The sequence below is a fragment of the Schistocerca cancellata genome, chromosome 3 (assembly GCF_023864275.1).
Source record: "Schistocerca cancellata isolate TAMUIC-IGC-003103 chromosome 3, iqSchCanc2.1, whole genome shotgun sequence".
NCBI classification, from domain to species: domain Eukaryota; kingdom Metazoa; phylum Arthropoda; class Insecta; order Orthoptera; family Acrididae; genus Schistocerca; species Schistocerca cancellata.
This window is the reverse complement of record NC_064628.1, coordinates 546519256-546542121: the sequence shown is the minus strand read 5'-3', so window position 1 is coordinate 546542121 and position 22866 is coordinate 546519256. Positions and strand designations below refer to the sequence as shown.

At 42.0% G+C, this 22866-nt stretch overlaps 1 protein-coding gene across 1 annotated transcript in view; it reads left to right on the top strand.

Annotated features, from left to right (window-relative positions):
* The window catches only part of LOC126176417 (uncharacterized), a 66091-nt gene extending 53482 nt beyond the window's left edge, over positions 1–12609 (top strand). The window contains exon 5 of the mRNA XM_049923574.1: positions 12196–12609. Within this exon, the coding sequence (XP_049779531.1) occupies positions 12196–12609 (414 nt within the window). The remainder of the gene's footprint in view (positions 1–12195) is intronic.
* The last annotated feature ends 10257 nt before the right edge of the window (positions 12610–22866 follow it).

Below are 22866 nucleotides of genomic sequence, written 5' to 3'. Positions count from 1 at the left end.
GTATTGTTTCACCAAATTTCTTACTTTGAAGAAAATAATCGACTTATTACGTTTCCTCTGTTTCCCATCAAGTTTAGGCTCAAATATCTTTCTACTTTTGGGGTGGTTTTCATGTAAGCAATCGCCGGCTGGTGTGGCCGTGCGGTTCTAGGCGCTTCAGTCTGGAACCGCGTGACCACTACGGTCGCAGGTTCGAATCCTGCCTCGGGCATGGATGCGTGTGATGTCCTTAGGTTAGTTAGGTTTAAGTAGTTCTAAGTTCTAGGGGTCTGATGACCTCAGATGTTAAGTCCCATAGTGCTCAGAGCCATTTGAACCATTTTTTTTTTTTTTGTAAGCAATCATTTATCCCTTGTTTTTCACATTTCCCCACAGTTTAAGATAAATTTATTTCGAGCTCCACTGGTGCACATTCCATCAAAACTTTTTCAAAATTTGCATCAAAATCTAAACCTTTTCAAAAATCTCCTCAAAACCTAAACCTGCAGGATTTGCATCAGTGTTGTTGTCTTTATCATGCCTTACTTCCATAACGTCCGTATCATCTGGTAAATCTTTTCGAAGAGCTGCAACAATTATGTCGTCTGTTAGTATTGCCAAAGCCCAAAAACAGGCACTTCTCTGTGAGACAACATTTACAGTAATGAGAACTGCTGCTACCACTAAAAGGAGTCGGACCCTTGTGTAACTAGGTGGACAAAGCTAGTGAAATGCAGAGAAAAGTATCAAATAAAGCAACAAACAAGAGTCTTACGTGACAATACACGAAAAATGCACATACGGCCAGGTGGTGCTCTCACGGATACTACAATGAACGGTAGACATCATGTGGTGTATGCGCAGTAGCAAGCTGCGCCGCTGACTTGCACTCAGTAGCCCGCAATTGTTATAACCTATCGTGTGGTAATTCTGTTTACAAGTGAAAATAAGGCTGTTTACGGCAGTGTGAATTTTTATTAGTAACTGCCAGTCGAGTACAGAGTTACACCGGTATTATCAGTGTACAGAAGGATTTTTAGAGTAAGTTTTTAAGAGGAACATACATATGTTGTAAACGAAACATGCCATCAACAGTCTAGACAACAGTATGGTAGTACTACATAATGAAGCCAATGGTAAGACCCTAAATCTGTTAGAAGAACTGTAGATATACCTCCATAAAATAAAAAAAAAACCCAGAATCTATGCTAAATGAACAAGCGGATTTCGCAAGCCACAGTTATTTCAGTAATTTTAAACACCTATTCTAAAGTTATTCCCTGCATATGTGAATAGTTTAATGAGATCTCTGGCACTACGAATAAATTCATCTTTGATCAAACCATGTACAGCAACATCTGTGAAGTGTTTACAAACGTGTGTATGCAAATGTGCAGCTTGAGTGAAGTGGTGTGCAGGAACACGATAGAGAAGAAAATGTATGAGGCTATTAAAAAGCTAAAAACGCTTTTCTTGGATTATGTGGCAAGTCTACACCGTTCACTTATCCACTATTTCGCACATATTTTACGCACTTGATTTACGAAATTCATAACCTAACATCGAACTATTCCGTGACAGGAATGTGCATTTCATCTCACTCAAGAGCAAAAATAAATCATGTATTAAGACAAGTTAGACCAGATGATGTACCAACAGGGTCATAAATGCATTGTGTATTTAATAAAACACGAAAATTTATTACGCAAGAGGGCCCGTATTGGATTCCCGGCCGGGTTGGACATTTTCTCCGCTCGGGAACTGGGTGTCGTGTTGTCCTCATCATCATTTCACTCTCATCACCGGCGCGCAAGTCGCCCAATGTGGCGTCGACTCAAATACGACTTGCACTTGGCGGCCGAACTTCCCCGGATAGGGCCTCCCGCCCAACGAGGCCATCCGTTCATTTCTTTTTTTTTTTTTTTCTTTTTACCAAAGGCGTCTTTTGATTCATACTTCCACTGTATTTAATACATCCAAGTTTGAAGCTGCCAAATATGGATAAAATTAAAATGATTTGCCATGCGATCGCCAATTGTACTAACCACAGCAAAGAAGAAGTCTAAGTAAGTTAGGAATTAAGTTTCAGATACTTGCTGAAAATAATGACACGAAAGGAACATGGATAAATGCTTGTAAATCGGCAGATTCGTTTTCCGTCGAAAATGCTCGTATCTGTTGGTGCTATTGCAGCTCTAAATCTACCATCCTCCAGTGCTGATTTACGGCTTAGTAATGAGCCTAATAATAACAGAAATATTCGGCCACAAAACGAAGCTAACGTAAAGAAGTAGAATTACCAACTAATGAAGAAATTACTACTAGACCAAAACTTTGAAAACAAACACAGCTGTGAATGCGACAATGCATGCTTACGCCAACAATTAGAAATAATGGGAACACAAACAAAAGACCTCAGCCAAAAGAATGCAGATATACAGGATCGTCTCTGTCGATGCAGTGCTGAGTTACTAAACTTACAACATGTTCAAAAACTGATTCAGAGTTCTTTTTCTGAATCGCCGACAAATGGTTATAAAAGCACAGTGTACTTACAGGTCATCTGAAGATACTGCAATGGCTGAGACTTTATATTATCTATCTTATAAAGCGTTATCTTTTGTTAGGAATTTGCTATAATGTGTCTCTTATAGACATGGATTTTCATCAGAATGAAAGCTATCAGTAAGGGTAAAAAATGCAAAGGTAGAAAACAAACTGAGAGTGAACAAAGACAAAAGATTAAAGAAAATTAAAAAAGTTGCAAGTAACTTCCCAGGATAGAAAAAGAAAACAAGTTAACAGAACGAAAGAGTTTAAAATGACAATATAGGGGGTTTCCCCGTTCTGCAGGTCCATGAGGTCTTAGCCTGCATGAGCCTGTTCTCCCAGAAAAAAATTCAGTACCCTCTGAGATGATGAAAGAGGATGACGTCCTTTTCATACACACAGTATGAAAAAAATGGTTTGACTAATGTAAAGCATAATAAAAATAACAATAATATACTAAAACATGGAAAATCTCGATTACATTTAAGCCGGCGTTGAGTTAAATATGTGTGCACCGCATGCATATAAGCTGCAATGTAGTGCGACATAGTGAGATAGTTCACGGTGACAACACAGCTGAAAGACCGCCTGCGTATGACCCCTACTGTGTATTATAGTGTCTGCAGATACTCTGAAGTAACATACGGTTTTCCACGTATTTCGTAAATAAAAACTACACATTTAATTAAAGAGGTGTATGCAGCGGCGTAGCCAGCTTGGGTGGCACCCGCGGCAGATATCAGCGACGTCCTCCACTAATAAGACTCTCAAAACCAATAAAACTGGATATGTGTCAAGACTGAATTTAAATAAGACAAATAAAGGCCTGACAGTCATTAATCATCAAATTGCAACATACACACCTCAAAAAAGTTTTGCATCACCTCAGTTCTGGAACCTGTGCAGAAAACTGGAATACAGATCAACATGAACATCATTTCCGCCCTTTTTATTGCTCATGAAAACCACACATTGCATGTTGTACCACCATACAGTGAGACCTTCAGAGGTGGTGGTCCAGATTGCTGTACAAACCGGTACCTCTAATACCCAGCAGCACGGTTTCTTGCATTCTTGCATCCCTGTATGCGTCGTGGCATACTATCCACAAATTCATCAAAGGACTGTTGCTCCAGATTGTCCCACTCCTCAACCGCGATTCGGCGTAGATCCCTCAGAGTGGTTGGAGGGTTACGTCATACATAAACAGCCCTTTTCAATCCCAGGCATGTTCGATAAGGTTCATATCTGGAGAATATGCTAGCCACTCTAGTCGAGCGATGTCGTTATCCTGAAGGAGGTCATTGACAAGATGTGCACGATGGGGGCGCGAATTGTCGTCCATGAAGACGAATGCCTCGCCAATATCCTGCCGATATGGTTGCACTGTCGGTCGGAGGATGATATTCACGTATCGTACAGCCGTTACAGCTCCTTCCATGACCACCAGCAGCGTACGTCGGCCGCACCCCAAAACAGCAGGGAACCTCCACCTCGCTGCACTCGCTGGACAGTGTGTCTAAGGCGTTCAGCCTGACCGGGTCGTCTCCGACGATTGTCTGGTTGAAGGCATGTGCGACACTCATCGATGAAGAGAATGTGATGCCAATCCTGAGCGGTCCATTCAGCATATAGTTTGGCGCATCTGTACTGCGCTGCATGGTACCGTGGTTGCAAAGATGGACCTCGCCAGGGACGTCCTGTGGCTGCACTAAAAGCATTATTCAACGTGATGGCGTTGCTCTCAGGGTTCCTCCCAGCCATAATCCGTAAGTAAAGGTCGTCCACTGCAGTAGTAGTCCTTGAGCGGCCTGAGTGAGGCATGTCATCGACAGTTCCTGTCTCTCTGTATCCCCTCCATGTCCGAACAACATCGCTTTGGTCCACTCCGAGACTCCTGGAGTCCAGGCCCTGGACACTTCCCTTGTTGAGAGCCCTTCCTGGCACAAAGTAACAATGTGGACGCTATCGAACCGTGGTATTGACCGTCTAGGCATGGTTGAACTACAAACAACACGAACCGTGTACCCCCTTCCTGATAGAATGACTGGAACTGATCGGCTGTCAGAGCCCCTCCGTCTAATAGGCGCTGCTCATGCATGGTTGTTTACATCTTTAAGCGGGTTTAGTGACAGCTCTGAACAGTCAAAGAGACTGTGTCTGTGATACAATATCCACAGTCAACGTCTATCTACAGGAATTCTGGCGACTGGGGTGATGCAAAACTATTTTTGACATGTGTATATAATAGTATTCTTTTATTATTCCACGATACATTAGTATATCGTATTATATGCAGTACATTAGTATATAGTATTATTCTCTATGCATAGATATACATTCTTCAGAAAACTATTTGCTAAAGCGAGATGTAAACACTTAAAATTTCTTTATAGCTTTAACAGCTGCCAACTCTAATGTCACATCCCCAAAACTGATACTTTGTGGTTTCTCGGGTTCGATGGTTAAATAAATATGGCAAGATTGTATAGCCTGGTGCCACTCATTGTTGATCGTAAGTAATATTTAATTAATTTACTACAGCTCGTCCCAAATGAAGCAACTAATACGCAAATCATCATAAATAATTTTAGAGCGCGCATAAGGTTTGGAAGAGTGTCTTTAAATCCAATTCCACGATGGATTTCAAAAAATCAAGACTAACTAATCAAGACTCAAGCCCTTAGTTTGCAATTCAATCTGAGTACAATTTACTTCTCTCAGTACATCATTTCAAATTTATAGATAAAAAAATGTGAAATTACGTACAACAGGCATAAGACCTTGTGCAGCATCTCTGTTGTCCAAATTCTCTTGTTGATCACATAATTCGTCAACTGCAGCGACAATCCCATCAAAAGTTTCCCCCAGTCCTTTTATTGCAGCACGATGAGCACTCCAATGCGTTCTTGAGTCTTTTAACAGATACTTTGCTGCGTTTAATAAGAACATCCCAGCGGCTAGTGGAAGCATGAACAAAGGTATAAATGATCTCTACTGTTCCGAAAAATGTTACACAAGAAACATTTTGTGCAACGGGATGTTGGCCACATAAATTGAGTGATCGAAATATCCAACCAAACCTTCATTTTCAAGCTTCGTAACAATTTCGTCACTTAGATCAGCGGCTTTTTCTCCTTTAGAGGAAAAAATCCAAGTAAAACTTCTTTTACCTCCACCTCTCGATTATCAGTTTTCACCTCAGACTCCTGATCAATGTGTGGGACGTCATCTGTGCTATCAAACATAATACCAAAATATTTAGACGATTTAATGTCGTTGACAAGCGTAGATTTGTTCGTTCAACACTACATCATACTTTGAAAGCAGTTCCACTAGTTCTAAGAAATTGCCTTTGTTTGTAGAGCTTGTACTTCGTCATGTCCACTAAATGCTAGGTTTTGTTCAGGCAAAAAAAAGTCATATCCAATAACCTCAATAAAAGATGCTTCTCTTTCACTTTTTCAGTATCCATTAATTGCAAGGCTGCGTCATCTATTGTTTTATGCAATTTTAGTCTCATTTCCGAAATTTTCCACTTTTCAAGATTTTCCCGGTGTTCATTTGTAGTTTTCTGGTCCGCCATTTTAGGATTCAGTTTCCACCATTTCTGAAATCCAGTCACAAATATAGAACTTGCGTTAGCAATATGGGTGACAGCAAACAAACAACAGCAGAAGCAGAAGAGATTGTTAGTTGTTGGAGAGTAAACCATCCAAGACCTCAGAATTTTCTAGCATCACCTTATAAAACCAATCCTTTGAAAGATACCGCACGTCACCTTATGTTTATAATCCGTTTAGATGAGCGTCATATGCCCTTCCCTGTTTTGGAAATGGTCACTTCCTTATCTCATGAACGCAATGCGAACATTATCAGGAACAGGTGTGCTCCAGTGAGAGACACGTCTCAAGTTCTGCAGTGCTTCATTTACACCGAAGAGCCAAAGGAACAGCTACACCTGACTGATATCGTGTAGGGCCCCCGTGAGTAGGCAGAAGTGCCGCAACACGACGTCGCATCGATTCGACAAATGTCTAAAGTACTGCAGGAGGGAACTGACACTGTGAATCCTGTAGGGCTGTCCATAAATCCGTAAGAGTACGACGGGGTGAAGGTCTCTTCTGAACAGCACCATCCAAGTCATCCCAGATATGCTCAATAAAGTTCATGTCTGGGGAGTCTGGTGGCCAGCGGAAGTGTTTAAACTCAGAAGACTGTTCCTGGAGCCACTCTGTAGCAATTCTGGACGAGTGGGGTGTCGCATTGTCCTGCTGGAATTGCCCAAGTCCGTCGGAATGCACTATGTACATGCAAGTAGTCAGACGGGATGCTTACGTACGTGTCGCCTGTCGGTCATATGTAGACTTATCAGTGGCCCGATATCTCTCCAAGTGCACGCGCCTCACACCGTTACAGAGCCTCTACCTGCTTGAACAGTTCCCTGCTGACATACTGCGTCCATGGATTCGTGAGGTTGCCTCCAAACCCGTACACGTCCATCCGCTCGATACAATATGAAACGAGACTCGTCCGACCAGACAACGTGTTTCCAATCATCAATAGTCCAATGTCGGTGTTGAAGGGCCAAAGCGTGGCGTAAAGCTTTGTGTCATGCAGTCATCAAGGGTATACGAGTGGACCTTCGGCTCCAAAAGCCCATATCGATCATGTTTCGTTGAATGGTTCGCACGCTGACATTTGTTGATGGCCCAGCATTGAAATCTGTAGTAGTTTGTGGAAGGGTTGCACTTCTGTCACGTTGAACGATTCTTTTCAGTAGTCGTTGATTCAGTTCTTGCAGGATCTTCTTCCGGCCGCAGCGATGTCGTAGATTTGATGTTTTACCGGATTACTGATATTCATGGTACACCCTTGAATAGTCAGTCTTACGGGAAAATCCCCACCTCATCGCTACCTCGGAGATACTGTGTCCTATCGCTTGTGCGCCGGCTATAACACCACATTCACACACCACATTCAAACTCACTTACATCTTGATAACCTGCCATTGTAGCAGCAACTGCGCCAGACACTTGATGCTGACCGCAGCGCCGTAATCTGGCTGTTTACATATCTCTGTATTTGAATACTCATGCCTATACCAGTTTTTTTGCGCTTCAGTGTATATTATTATAATATTTGATAGTAATAACATTGTCAGTATTATAACAGTCATTTTCAGTACTTTTTCTGATTCGTTTTCTTCACGGGTTATCATCATACCTGTATTGCCGCTGTTGCCTTATGAAGATGAACTGCTATTATCTGACTCATTCCTTGCATCAACGTGAGAATCAGTTTCTTTGATGAACTTTGGCTATCATCAGTTTTTGTAACATATTAACATGGTGCCAAATATGCTCTGAAGTGTATCAACTTTAGCCCATTTTGCTTTTCTCTGCTGAAATCCACTTTTTCTTTTAGATATATGAACTCCTCGAGGCATCTGTATTTTATTAGGTCTTTGGTACGCGCGCCTATAAAAAGTATTGTCAATTAGTATAGCCGACTCATATACAGGGTACCGTATACATAAAGTCCGGGAACACTTTCAATTATTTATTGCACAAGAACTAAACATTGTACAGATGTCGTACATATTGCATTTTGAAGAGAAACTCTGAAAGTTTTTTTATAAACATTCGATATGTGAACCATGAGTGACCCAACAGACGTCAATACGGTAATCCAATGCTTGCCATACCCGTCCCAGAATGGCATCGTCGACTGTGGCAGTCGCTTACCGTATTCTCTCCCGGAGCTCTGCTGCATCACGTGGTAGAGGCGGTACATACAACATATCTTTAATGTGTCCCCACGAAAAAAAGTTACACGGAGTGAAATCTGGTGGTCGGGGAGGCCATTTCATGAAACAGCTGTTCCCTTCTGTAGCAAGGCCGATCCACCGATGCGGCATCTCCGTGTTCAGATACCCACGAACTTAACGATGAAAATGGAGTGGAGCCCCATCCTGCTGAAGGATGAACGGAGAGACCGATTGAATTTGAGGCATCAGCCATTGCTGCAACATATTCAAGTAGAAATATTCAGTGACAGTGCTCTCCGCGAAGAAGAATGGCCCGTACAGTTTTCGACGTGACAAGGCACAAAAACCATTTAGCTTTGGGGAATCACGCAAATTCAATGCATTCGTGTGGATAGTTTGTACCCCAGATTCGACAGTTATGCCTGATCACTTTCCCCATTAGTGGGAAAAGTGGCTTCGTCACTAAAAATTAAGCAATCAACAATCCCATCCCCATCGTCATTCAATTGTTGCAACTGCTAACAAAACTCAAAACGCTTGTCTTAGTCGTCGCATTGAGCTTCTGCACTGGCTCCAGTTTCAATTAGATAGCTTCTGTCGCTGGAATTTCCATACTGTCATTGGAGCCATTTAGAGTTCTCGGGATGAACGACACACAGATTTCTTTGGACTGCTTATGTATGTCTCACGAACGCGCTCCACATTCACTTCAGTCACACTGGGACGTCCGCTTCTCTTCGTCGGGCACAAGCAACCCGTCATAACGAATTTGTTGTGTAAGTGGTAAATGGCCTTCTTTGTTGGTGGTTTCTTACTGTACTTGGTTCTAAAAATCCGTTGTTTTTGTCGAACTTCAACACACAGAAAGCTCGCTCCGCACCTGAACTCGCCATGTTTGCGACTAGCGCTGACTATCGGCAAATTTCCAAACTACGCTGCGGCGGTATACATGAAAAAAAAAAAAAAAAACTTCCAGGGTTTCTCTTCAAAATCACATATGTATGATATCTGTATAATATTTGGTTCTTGTGCAATAAATAATTAAGTGTTCCCAGACTTTATGTACACTCTATGTGGATGATACTGTGTGGAAAAAAGTTATGAAAGGCAGTGCCAAACAGATATTTTTTAGTTCCAAGAAAAGCATTAGTTAGCGTGGAGTTTCGTTAAGGCTTTCCAGTTGCCAGACAATGGCCTTCCCTGAGAACTACCTGTCTACTACTGTACATTGTATGTATTCATTGTTGTTGGTAAACGGAGGCGTTTAAACAGTTTTTTATAAACCCCAGCAAGAAATAATCACTTGCAGTCAAGTCTGGTTATCTTGGAGGCCAGTAACGCAAGGCTTAATCATTTGGTCCAGTGTGACCGATCTACCGTTCAGTAATCCTTTGATTTAAAAATTCCCTGACTCCCAAATGCCAGTGTGGCAGTGCCCCATCATGTTGGTAAGTGAAGTTCGAATCAGTCTCCAACTGTGGGAAAAGAAAGTTCTCAACCATGTCGAGATATGTGCTTCCTGTAACAGTGTTCTCGGCAAAGAAAAATGAACACTTCACCTTATCCCGCGAAACTGCACAAAACGCGTTAAATTTTGGAGAGTCTCTCTGATGTTGTACAACTTCGTGTGGTTGTTCCGTACTCCATATTCTCTCATTATGACGGTTCAAAAATGGTTGAAATGGCTCTGAGCACTATGGGACTTAACATCTGAGGTCATCAGTCCCCTAGAACTTAGAACTACTTAAACCCAACTAACCGAAGGACATCACACACATCCTTGCCCGAGGAAGGATTCAAACCTGCGACCGTAGCGCTCGCGCGATTCCAGAGTGAAGCGCCTAGAACCGCTCGGCCACATCGGCCGGCGTTATGACGGTTCATCTTTTCATTTAAATGGAATTTTGTCTGGGCACTAAACACAAAGCGTGAAAGAAAACTGTCATCCTCCATCTTGCAAGAACGAAATTACCTACTCCACACGTTGTTGTTTGTCACCTTCACGAAAAGCTTGCATTAGCTGAATTTTGTTTGGTTTCATGTGTAAACGTTGGTGCAACACACGCAAGGCGGACATCGGGGGCATGTTGAGCTGTCGAGCTTCACGGCGAATGGATTTCTGCGGACTCCTTGTGAAACTATGGCAGTTGCGTTCGACGTCTGTGTCAGACACTCGCGGACGGCTTGGCGATTTGCCTTTACACAAACAACCTGTTTCTCGGAATTGTTCATGCCATCGTCTGATGCTCTGTGCTATAGGAGGATCCACACCATACCTAGTACGAAAGTCATGATGAAGAGTTATTACGGACCCGTACTGCGCGTAACGTAGAACAGAAAACGCATTTTGTTGTCCCGGCACCATTTTTACTAGAACTGAAGTGGGCGCACACTGCTGCTGCCTAGCAGGAACTATGTAAAACTTGAAAGCTTGCTCTTTCCAACAGTAAGTTGTTCACGCACGAATCTCAAATAACATAACAGCTTTGATTTTTTTTTAAATCGGATGATTCTTTTTGAAACACCCGGCGTATAAAAAGATTACTCGCATACGGTTACGGACCGCCCCCCCCCCCCCCACCGTCCCCTCCCCCTCTCAGCTATGCCACTGGCTCTATTAGAAGAAAATATGACCCAAACTTCATCGTATCTGTGCTAGTAAACACAAAAGTTGCTAACAGTTGTGTGACGGTAAACAAAACAAATACAGTCACTCCAAACAAACCTTCAGCGGTCGCCAAAGTTTATACAAACATACCAGGTGGTCAAAAAGTCAATATAAATTTGAAAACTGAATAAATCACGGAATAATGCAGATAGAGAGGTACAAATTGACACACATGCTTGGAATGACATGGGGTTTTATTAGAACCAAAAAAATACAAAAGATCAAAAATTGTCCGACAGATGGCGCTTCATCTGATCAGAATAGTAATAATTAGCACAACAAAGTAAGACAAAGCAAAGATGATGTCCTTTACAGGAAATGCTCAATATGTCCACCATCATTCCTCAACAATAGCTGTAGTCGAGGAATAATGTTGTGAACAGCACTGTAAAGCACGTCCGGAGTTATGGTGAGGCATTGGCGTCGGATGTTGTCTTTCAGCGTCCATAGAGATATCGGTCGATCACGATACACTTGCGACCTCAGGTAACCCCAAAGGCAATAATCGCACGGACTGAGGTCTGGGGACATGGGAGGGCAAGAATGACGAAAGTGGCTGCTGAGCACACGGTCATCATCAAACGACGCGCGCAAGAGATATTTCACGCGTCTAGCAATATGGGGTGGAGCGCCATCCTGCACAAACATCGTACGTTCCAGGTGGTGTTTATCAGCCAGGCTGGGGATGATGCGATTCTGTAACATGTCGGCGTACCTCTCACCCGTCACGGTAGCAGTTTTGCTGTCCAGCGCCATCTGTCGGACATTGTGTGAACTTTGCTTTTTTGGTTCTAATAAAACCCCATGTCATTCCAAGCACGTGTGTCAATTTTTACCTCTCTATTTACATTATCCCGTGGTAGTTTTCAAATTTATACTGAGTTTTTGATCACCAGGTATTCTTTGAGTAGCAAACGAGACCTAGAAGGCAGTGAACTGTTTCTAACTCAACATTAACACGTACAGCGTACCATCAGCCCAGGCTGTGGGAAATACGTGTGACATCAGAATTAAGAACGATCGAACGAGGTGGTACTTAGAAGTACCGACAGCCAACAAAGGGTAATGGATCATCCATTAGCTCTCTGACTAAGATCCTTAATATGAGATCACAAATTACTTTTTTCGTCAAGAATGACGCCCCAATATTTGCACGTTTCGAACGCTTCTTCGTACGGAGACAGTGTCTGGCTTTAAGCTGGGACTTCAAGTAGAACGTATGTACCAGGTGGTGGACAAGGCGCTGCCCGACCTGATGGGGCTGCCGTCGGACGAGCAGGCGTTCCGGGACAGGCGGCGCCAGGCGCTGGAGCTGGCGGACTTCAACCGCGGGCAGAAGGACGAGAAGCTGGGCCGCGACCGGAGCTGGCGCGAGGACAAGCTGGCCTGGGAGCGGCGCTGGCTGGACACGCTGGCGCGCGAGGCGCAGGCCGAGCGGTGGCGGCGCGCCGTGCTGCAGCACGCGGCGCAGGGCGGCCTGGTGTGCACGTGGCGCGACCAGGCCGCCGGCAAGGGCCGCCGCGACGCCGACGAGCGCGCCTTCCTGTCGCGCCCGGCCGGCTTCGTCATCACCGACATCTGCCCGCGCTGCGAGCGCTGCTTCCGCCGCCTCGGCTACCCCTCCGAGAGCATCAAGAAGTGACCGCGCCGCGCCGCGTGGTCGCAGGACAAATCCGTGTGCACGTTATTGGCAAATTTTTGACAAAGATATTGTTTTCTTGTGTTGAGTCTGGTGTTCTTATGTTCCGAATAAATTATTATCCGTTAATTAAGCTTATCCATTACGGATGTTGTAAAAGCCCGAGCAATACACTGAATATAAAGACAGAAAACTGTAACCAGTCTGTTTCCGATTTTTTTTTTTTTTTTTTCTGCTCATGTGAATAAGTTTTCGAGCACTTTCAACTTCATGTCCATATGGAGCTAGAATTGCGGTCTACCAAAACTGTGCCTCAATAGCTTTGATATACTACACAAATGACGTAATAAATAATAGTATTGCCAACACCGTTGCTGCAGTGGTAATATCAGATCCCGTCTTACCGAAGTTAAGCGCTGTCGAACTTGGCTAGCACTCGGATGGCTGACCGTCCCGGCTGTTGCACTCAAGCCTCGTGATGTCAATTGAGGAGCACCTTGACTGAGATGTAGCGGCTCTGGTCACGAAAACTAGCAACGGCTGCAAGTGCGTTGAGCACATGCTGCTCCATATCTGCATCCAGTGACGCCTATTGTGAGGATGACATGGCGGTCGGACGATGCCGCTGGCATTTCTGAGGCCTGTTCGGACTGAGTCTATCTTTTTAAATGGTAGTATTATCGGCAGTATTCGTAGCGAAAGAAACGTAAATGAGTGTGTAAGAGGGAACCTGGGAGCCGACGACTTCTTTTTGCTTTTTTGTTTGTTTGGTTTTTTGTTTTGCATGTAATTAGAACCGGACGTCATTCAGTGTTAGTCCATTGTGTATTTTATATCATTAGAGAAAATACGTTGCATTTTGTATGTAATTCACATTAGCTGATCTCGTAACTTCTGCAAGTAGCAATTATTTTTTATGTAAGCACAGTTTACACGCACGAACGTAAGAATATATATATATATATATATATATATATATATATATATATATAATCGTTGTTGTTGTTTTGTATTCAATAGAACGTTCTACATCATATCAAAGACAAGAGCTTCCTGTTACTACTGATAGCCCGCATCTCGTGGTCGTACGGTAGCGTTCTCGCTTCTCACACCCGGGTTCCCGGGTTCGATTCCCGGCGGGGTCAGGGATTTTCTCTGTCTCGTGATGGCTGGGTGTTGTGTGCTGTCCTTAGGTTAGTTAGGTTTAAGTAGTTCTAAGTTCTAGGGGACTGATGACCATAGATGTTAAGTCCCATAGTGCTCAGAGCCATTTTTTTGTTACTACTGATAAATGCGGAACTTAATTATGAATAACAGACATGTAAGTTCGACGAAGCATTAAAGCGATGTCTCATATACTTTTAATATAAAAATAGTTTCTGATATGCAGCCGCCAGCCAAGCCACACACATGCAGCACTTCGTAATGTGCCACTCTTGTACGACTCTGTCTAGCCATGTAGACACAGCTATGTCTTTTAATGTTCTACTTTCTTTTTATTGTGAGTCCTTTACAATGGTATGAATACAAACATGAGGTTTATTGCACAGCATGACTTCATAATCTCTACTCTCTGAATTTCAAGATGGCAGCTTAGCCCAGTGGAAACCAATAACCCAGTGCACACACACATGGTCAAATCAATAAAAAAAACTTCATGTCAGAAGCTTTTTTTAAACTGAATTAATTAAACGCTCTCCAGCCAACCATGTCAGGTATTTATGATACATTTTTTATTTTTTTATTTAACCGTTTTATTCACGAAATTGCATTTTCTAGAGCCATATGATAAATCTGTGTTCTTTTCTTTACTTTTACTGCATCACCACTCTGTTTCACATTAGATATCAAAACCTGAATTAAACATTGATAATTTCTATTTTGATACCTATACTGGTTATTTTTAAGTCATAGACAGTAGGATATGCAGAAAAAAAAATTTCTGTAGGTTACCTAGACCGTTATACATACTCAGTTTCCAGACCGTTCACTGCTTCCAGTTTTTAGGAAAATCCAGAAAGACACTGATTGCATATGCAAAAAAAAAAAAAAAAAAGCGATCATTATGAGGTAACGCCTGATAGGTATGCAGCACACTTAACATGCAGGTAATGTGGATATAACCTTAACTGACCAAAACTACAAAGGAAACTACCATAGTCTACACTTACTTATGACAGTCTACAGTAGCCTACAGTAGTTTTACAGCTCTAGTTAGGTACCATGACAGTTTCATCTTTTTCCCATTTATGGGAACAAGTGACGATTCGAAAAGGGACTGGACGCAGTTTTCTGTATGTATATTTTGGTTAAATTATTGCCTGTTGGGTGCAAGTGGAGTTCTAGAAGTTGTACTGTGCCAGTGTGTATGTCAAGGACTTACCGAGTAACACACGGTTCATCAACCAATCAATACATTGTTCGTGACCATTGTATCAAACAAGCCACGTGAGTACTGTCGGTCAATCCAGAACAATGCCAAATCAACAAGGTGTGTTGATCGAATAGAAAAGGACCTTCCCGCAAAGCAGTAACATCATAATCGCAAGCCCAGCCACTTATGTACTGGGATCAGTACCAATACGAATGCTTTTGGGTTAACGTAACCAATAACACATAAGAAACCAAACCAGATTAGGTATCTTATACAGGACGACTTCCCCGGTTTAACATCAGTGAATGATAGCTATCATCGTTCACCAAGCCCTTCTTTCTAGGTTTTACTAGAAGTTAGTGAGATTTCTGTAGCTAGACGTTACTACTTGTCCTCCAGTATACTACTGGTAGGTGGATGTCATTGACAGCTTACAGGTTACACTGATGTAAGCGCTAGTAAGGTTCGGCGTCAATCGTCGATTAAACTAGATACCTAATTGGTAACAGACACCAAATTTTCGCATCCCGCAGAAAATCGCGCCTTGCTCACCCTTCACGTCACACTACAAACGATAAAGAACGTAACTACAGTACAATTATTAAATGTCATCTGACCACAAAGAGCTAATTCTTCCTAAGAAGACGAGGTTCGGATAGAGCACTTAAGTTACACATTACTCACTCATCAGGAGAAAAACCCCTTATTACTAATGCCTAGGATTATTATTTATGGTATTACTACATACCTTTAAGATACATCAAACTGATCGACACTAACAAGACTTATGGTTCAGTGTGTGACATTAGTATTAATCAATCACACTGTGGCTTCCAAAAACCTTTTCCTAAGTTTGCCACACGTGATATTATAATAAATTAGAATAACCTTCGTTAATCAAACTAAAATATTAGTATTTCACTGAAACTAAAAACACTCGACAGTAGTTTCCTGTATCATTCACAGCAAAGTCCAAAGAAGCAAACCTTCATCTTACCCTAAACCTACGCTAACAAGTCCGATTCCACCAATATTTCATCAATCAGGTATCAATGGCCCTTAAAAAGCCGTTTACTTAGTATTTACTTTCGAGTTCCTTACAAAGTTTTACACCGAGAAAGGCTGATCCAAGCTTCATTCTTTTGTTTCAGTTATATGTAAAGTTACGTTTAATCACACACCACAGCTAACAACGGTCAACGATATTACACCAGTTGTCAAGATAATGTCAATATCTATATGGCAAAGCTTACAAGCGCACTACACTTCTTGTTAATAAAATAACTTTCTGTATTGTAAAACATGACTCCATAACTAATGGTCATTTAGAAGACTATTGTGCACTAATACTAATAATACTTATTTTCTTTCACGTTTTCTCAAATCTGGGAACAGTAAATTGTAGTGACCCTTGCGGGCTTCCAAATAGAAACTGAATGTAATGAGGTGGCCCTCAACTACGTACACTCAGACTCAAAGTTGCAATATGAAATGTTTTGGCTGGTTTCGTTGTCTAGGGGCTGGGATACGTAGTTGCCGCATTACAAGCCAAATACTGATACTAAAATGTAAACTTTCACGGCCGGAAATATCATGTCCATTATAATTATCCGGGCTGTTATGCCGTGGTCGGTTGATGAATTCTGTGGTGATTCCCAACGTTTCGTCTCCGACTGCGGGAGACATCTTCAAGGGGGTCCGTAGCTTGATGGAAGGTCCAACACACACACTGGCTCGCTACTGACTGCCGCTAAATTCCGTGTCCGCGCGCCCCCGCGCCGCGGCGTGACGTCACGTGTTTTGAAAACGTCAGTGCAGTTGGCCGCTGTCCGTCGCCGTCGATCGCCGTTGCCATCACCCAGTAGTGGACGAGTGGTACACATCTTCTTTAACACCGGCATCCATATACCGTTTAATTTGACGCCCTCCTCCTTTCGGCTGAAATTATTTGCGTGTTTAGCGATTTCGATTGCCTCCCTGTAGAGCCTTTCGTAGTATCCGCTCGTGGCCGCTAGTACTTGCGTCTCCTCGAAACGAATATTGTGGTTCCCTGGCTGGAAAGCATGCTCCGCAACTGCTGATCGTTCCGTTTCTCCTCTTCTACAATTTCCCTTGTGCTCTTCCAAACGTGTAGAAACAGTTCTTTTGGTGGTACCGACATAAACATCACCACAGCTGCATGGGATTCTATACACTCCAGATTTTTCCAATGGTTTGCGAGCGTCCTTGGCAGGCCTAAGGTATTCCTGTATCTTCCTGGTGGGCTTGTAAATTACGGTAATATTCCGCTTCGTCAAGATCCTCCCTATTCTTTCCGTTACATTTTTAACAAACGGCAGGAAAACCTTAGATTTTTCCGTAGCCTGTACGTCAGTATGATTTCTGCGTTTTATTTCGGCGGACGAATATCCGTTCTTCGTTAGTGCATTGTGGAGATGTTCCATCTCAGCGTCGAGCAAGTCAGGTTCACAAATATTTCTAGCTCTGTCCGCTAACGTCTTGATAACACCCCGCTTCTGTTGTGGGTGGTGGTTCGAATCCCGGTGCAAATAACGGTCCGTGTGCGTGGGTTTGCGGTACACTGAGTGGCCCAAACTACCATTTTCGTTTCTAAACACAAGCACATCGAGGAAATGTAGTTTGCCGTCTACCTCCTCCTCCATTGTAAACTGAATTCTTGAGTTTATACTGTTCAGATGTTCGTGGAACCGGCTTAGTTCCTCCCTACCATGTCTCCACAACACAAACGTGTCATCCACGTATCGGAACCATACATTTGGTTTCTTGCTGGCAGTACCTAAGGCCTGTTCTTCGAATTTCTCCATAAAGAAGTTTGCAATTACGGGACTTCGGGGGCTTCCCATAGCCACGCCATCCGTTTGCTCATAAAACTGTTCATTCCACTTGAAGTATGTGGTCGTCAAACAACACTTAAACAGCTCTAAAATATCGGCAGGAAAAATTCGATCCAGCTGTTCCAATACATCATTAAGTGGAACCATGGTAAACAGCGATACCACATCGAAGCTGACCAATATGTCCTCCGGCTGGACCACTATGCCATTCAATCTGCTGATGAAATGTGTCGAATTCTTTATATAAGAGTCCGAACGGCCCACATGTGGTTTTAACAGCGTAGTCTCCCGCAGTCGGAGACGAAACGTTGGGAATCACCACAGAATTCATCAACCGACCACGGCATAACAGCCCGGATAATTATAATGGACAAGCCAAATACTGCCGAGTCTACAGTGTACAATATGAATAGACTCATGAATCTAATGGTCGAAGGTTCCTATCACTCGGCAATTGCAAATTTTGAACATAATATAGACATTTTTAAATGAAAGATTGCAATTAAATAAACTCTGCAGGTTCTATCGTAACGACTTTAAATGATGAGTACAATAAAATAAACTCTGCCGGTTCTATCTTAACTACTTTAAATGATGATTACAATAGTAGAAGTACTTTTGAGAATGCGGTATATTTCTGCCAAACACTTATTGGTGTCAATGGAAACAATAGATTCCTACTGCACGTAATTAGTTATGAAAGACAACATAGCTCGCAAGATATTCACTTCTAAACTACACCTTCACTATCTGTCCCAACCACGCGCAAACCGCTCCACACTCTCCAAGTCTCTCTCGCGACCGTGCGTCCGTCGCGTCCAGCACTTTCCGTGTCCTCTGCCTTACTGTCCAGAACTGCCGCACTGCCCGTGTCCTGTGCGACCCTCCCCCGCGCCGCACTGTTCTGAACTAGTGATGGGGAGCTCGTGAATGAGTCGTTCAAATAAACGCTTCACTCCAGTGAAGTGTGAGCTAACCACTCAATTTCAATGAACTGGTACTTCAAACTCTTCACAGATAACACACTCCACACTTTTTTGTAGGTCACTCACTCTCTTCCACTCTCCCTCATCCCATTATATCTGCGCTACGTCACTCATTCTCCCTTCACTTCAGTTCCCCCTCTACTGCCTGTCGACGAATCGCGCGGCGTTTGTGGGAAACGATAGGTTTGCGAGGGGTTGTGGGGGTGAGGGACGAGGGGAAGGCAGCGTCAGCTGCTTCCTGCAGTGCTGACATCATTACCTGTGACTATTTGTGCAGTCCAGTTATACTTCGCGTCTACCGGTAGCCTACCGTTGGCAGCGCTTGCGGACAAATGAATATTACAGATACAAACGAAGAGGCTGGCTGTGTGAGCATGCACAGCCAATATGAAAATAAAAGGTTTGTTAATAACACTGAAAGAGGGATTTTATCTGAAATCGTATTAATGACTACAGCTGACAGTTTACGTTTTGAATCTGGAGGGTTATTATTCTCAACAAAAATAAAATCTACAGGAAAACTTCTGAATAATTACTTAAAGTAGATATATAGACTTTGTGACAGTGGTAAACACACACATTCTATTTTGGATTAAATTTTAAAAGGGACGTAAAATTGGACTGCATTTCGTTGGTAGCCCTAGTTTTCAGTCCATGAATACAACAAATAATGTTTCACTTGGCAGATAGAGACTTTTTTGGGCGCTTCATGAGAAAATGTCGAGCAAGATTAAATGTAATACCTTCTTTATATGTGACAGGCTTCTCTGTTTATCTTTCCTTTGGCCCCTTCGACCATGCTCTATTTAAGTTAGCTCAGACGCTGTAAGAGCGTAAAATGTTGCGTGCACGTTACTGCATAGTTCGGCATCTGTTGGTAAAATTATGATGTATTACGAAACTTTATTGTACGAGCGAGGCGAAGCGAGCGTAGCCGCGGCTGAGCGGCGAACTGGGCAACTTCGCCAGGCTTCCGCACTTTAGGAATGAACTATTCATTTGAACGCTTCACGGCAGAGTGAAATGAATGAAGTAGTTCACGGGAATGAACGAGTTCGACCCATATCTATTCTGAACTCCCTCGTGTTCTCTCCGCAAACGATGCTCATTCTCAACCTCCATACGTCTCTCTTAGCAACGAGCGCTGTGATTGGCTAGAGCGCTCCCTTCATGTCTCCATGCCAATGTACACTCACAAACATAATGAAACATATTCGAAATACTGGCTTTACATTTCAATACTTGAAATAAAAGAACTATTCTTACGGCTGGACCATATACACGTTATGAAATACATAAAAAATTAAATAAACATATATCAAAAGAAAAGAAGCAAAACGTAGGCCAGGAGCCTAATGTTTCTGTGCTTTCTAAAACACAGTAAATATTTAACCAATTTCTTCATGAATAGTATATATCGGTATAAACAAAGACATAGGTGAATAAATATATTCATAAGCATTCTGCTACCGTTTTTTGTGTATCTGTGGAGTACTTATGGCCTGACACGATCGATAGTAATTGGCCACTTTGACTTCCAATAACTCGTGTACTATTCAATTTGCATGCCTGTAATTCATACCAATTTAGGTTTACAATAATAGCTTTCTAAAGAATGTAGATCGAAGAAATCGGATGAACCGTTTAGATTTTGGAAATTCGTTGCTGCTATTATATCTCTTATAAAAGTAAGGTAACTATTTATTTAGAGGAAACACTCTCCTAGTAAATTTGTTTGTCTTTTGATTTATCGTGATGTTACTGATTTTTAGTTTAATTAGTTTTTACTTTTAGCTTTCAAAAAAATACAAAAGAGATATAATAAGCAAAATAATGAATTTCGTAGGTTGCCAATTACGTATTATATCTGGTTTTATCGAGCGCCAGGCTCCCTACAAATTACTGTAAATGCAATAGTGTAGTATTACTCAGCACCAGTTCACTATCATAGAAAATAGACAAGTTTTAATAAAATTATTTCACTGGATTACTTCAATTAATCTCACTGAATATTTTTACATAATTTCTTCCGCTCCGGCTATCAGACATTGTACTGTGAAAAAATATTTTTAAATGTACCGCGTAATGGCGGCTAATTGTTAACAATCAGAGATCACTGTTACTCGCTCCGCAGCAGCTGGAAACATGCTAAATAATTTTCATTAAATATTCTTTTCATAAGATAAATGTGGCGTAGGTTCTTGAAATAACACACGGAGATCACTTTATACTAATATATTCTTACTAGGACACAGTTTACACCATTAAATATTTGCAATTACGTTACGACAGAAACAAATGCTAGCGCAGCACAATAGCTTGCGTACCTTATTCCAGCTAACACCAGAACGAACAGAACAAAACAGACTAGACAGAAGAATGAACATTGCATTGTGTTTTATACTCTTACAAAGATGATAATACTTCTTTTAATTACTTACACATTATAATCTCATACACTAAAAATAATGTCTTTTCTGCATCTATCGATCTATATTGTATATTTTTACAGTTAGTGTTATTCCCTTTCGCAGATAAATCGATGTTTGCAGTTCATTTTCGGTCACATACAGTCATTTTTATTTATGTTTCACCTTGATAAGGGTGAATATTGCAAAAGGGACACTACACGGCCCCCTGGGCTACAAGGAACACACTACTTAATGTTTGGTCCTTGTAGACCACGAGTGTCACTTTTCTTTCGTTCGTTGGTCACTTTCAGTTCACTTTACCGTGTATTAGGTCATGGGTACACATTCATTTTGAGTCTTTTTACATAACATGGCTGGGGACAGTTACAATATAACAAGCTCTTTCATTTGGACGAGGGCCGCAGGGAAACCCCAGAAAAACCTTGGCAGGGCTGATAGATTTAACCCTTTGTGTTACTTACATAAGTTGGTTCTACATGTTTTGGTATTACAAGTATTTACATAAAATATAAAATTTTCTGAAAAAGAAACAAACTTATAGTTTTTATATGAAAGTGTTCATCAAATTTTTTATATTGTGTTGGTAATATTGTGAGTTTTTTTTTATATTTTTGTCGGCGCATTTCTCTTCGTGTGGTGTGGTTGGCGCTGTATGTCGCTACCGCGATGCCTCGTGCCCGTTGCCAGGGAGCGTCGGCTGGAAACCGTTGTCTTATTTCTTGTCCGTAGCCGGCGGTCAGGATGTGGAGTACGGATCGACGTTATTTTGTCTGCGTGGTGCGTCTGCAGTGTTGCACACCGCTCGTTAAAGTTTTCAGCACGGGAGAGGATGTTGACTCGTGCAAATCATGAAACAAATGCACATATGTTATAGAACGGATATTGTAAGATGTTATTGCTGTGGGTAAGAATTGATTAGTCAACATTATTGCATCATCGAGGCACAGGCTCAGTTACTTGGTATTTTCGTGTTCGTTTGCACGTACTGGTGCTGAATGATGCAGGAGATATGATGCTGAAGTAAGCACTGCACATCCCTGTTGTTATCACTTCGTATGGAATATTTATGTTTCACAATTTTTGTTTGACGGCGTTCCACCGTAGTTGCCGTTGCAGTAACGTCCTACTACGTGGTCCGTGACGTCATATTAATTGTTGGCGCACAGGAGGTAGCGTCCAAACTAAAAATGTTGTCTGTACAGTTTCGAACACACACTGATCACAGTTTGGTGTTTTCGGTCACTGCACACAGATATGTTTTGTTAATGTTTGTACCTCGCGTTTTTTCAGTTGTACAGCACATAAGTGTTCACTGTCCAAGTTGATCACTAATACAGTTCTCAAGGTTCACACTTCTTCCGCGAATACCAACACGCTATTATAGTTCCTGTTAGTATTGTTTACAGCATGACTTTGATACAATTGTATTACATGATTACTGGCTTTTTTTATATCACATAGTGACACAGATGTCTGTTCGTTTACACAATATGTTACAATGAAATTTCACAGATCAAAAGCACTTTTGTTCTGCTATTGCATACAATTAAGTGTTACATCATACATGCAACGGATTCTGGCCTGACTTGCAATACTTTCATATTTGAGCATTA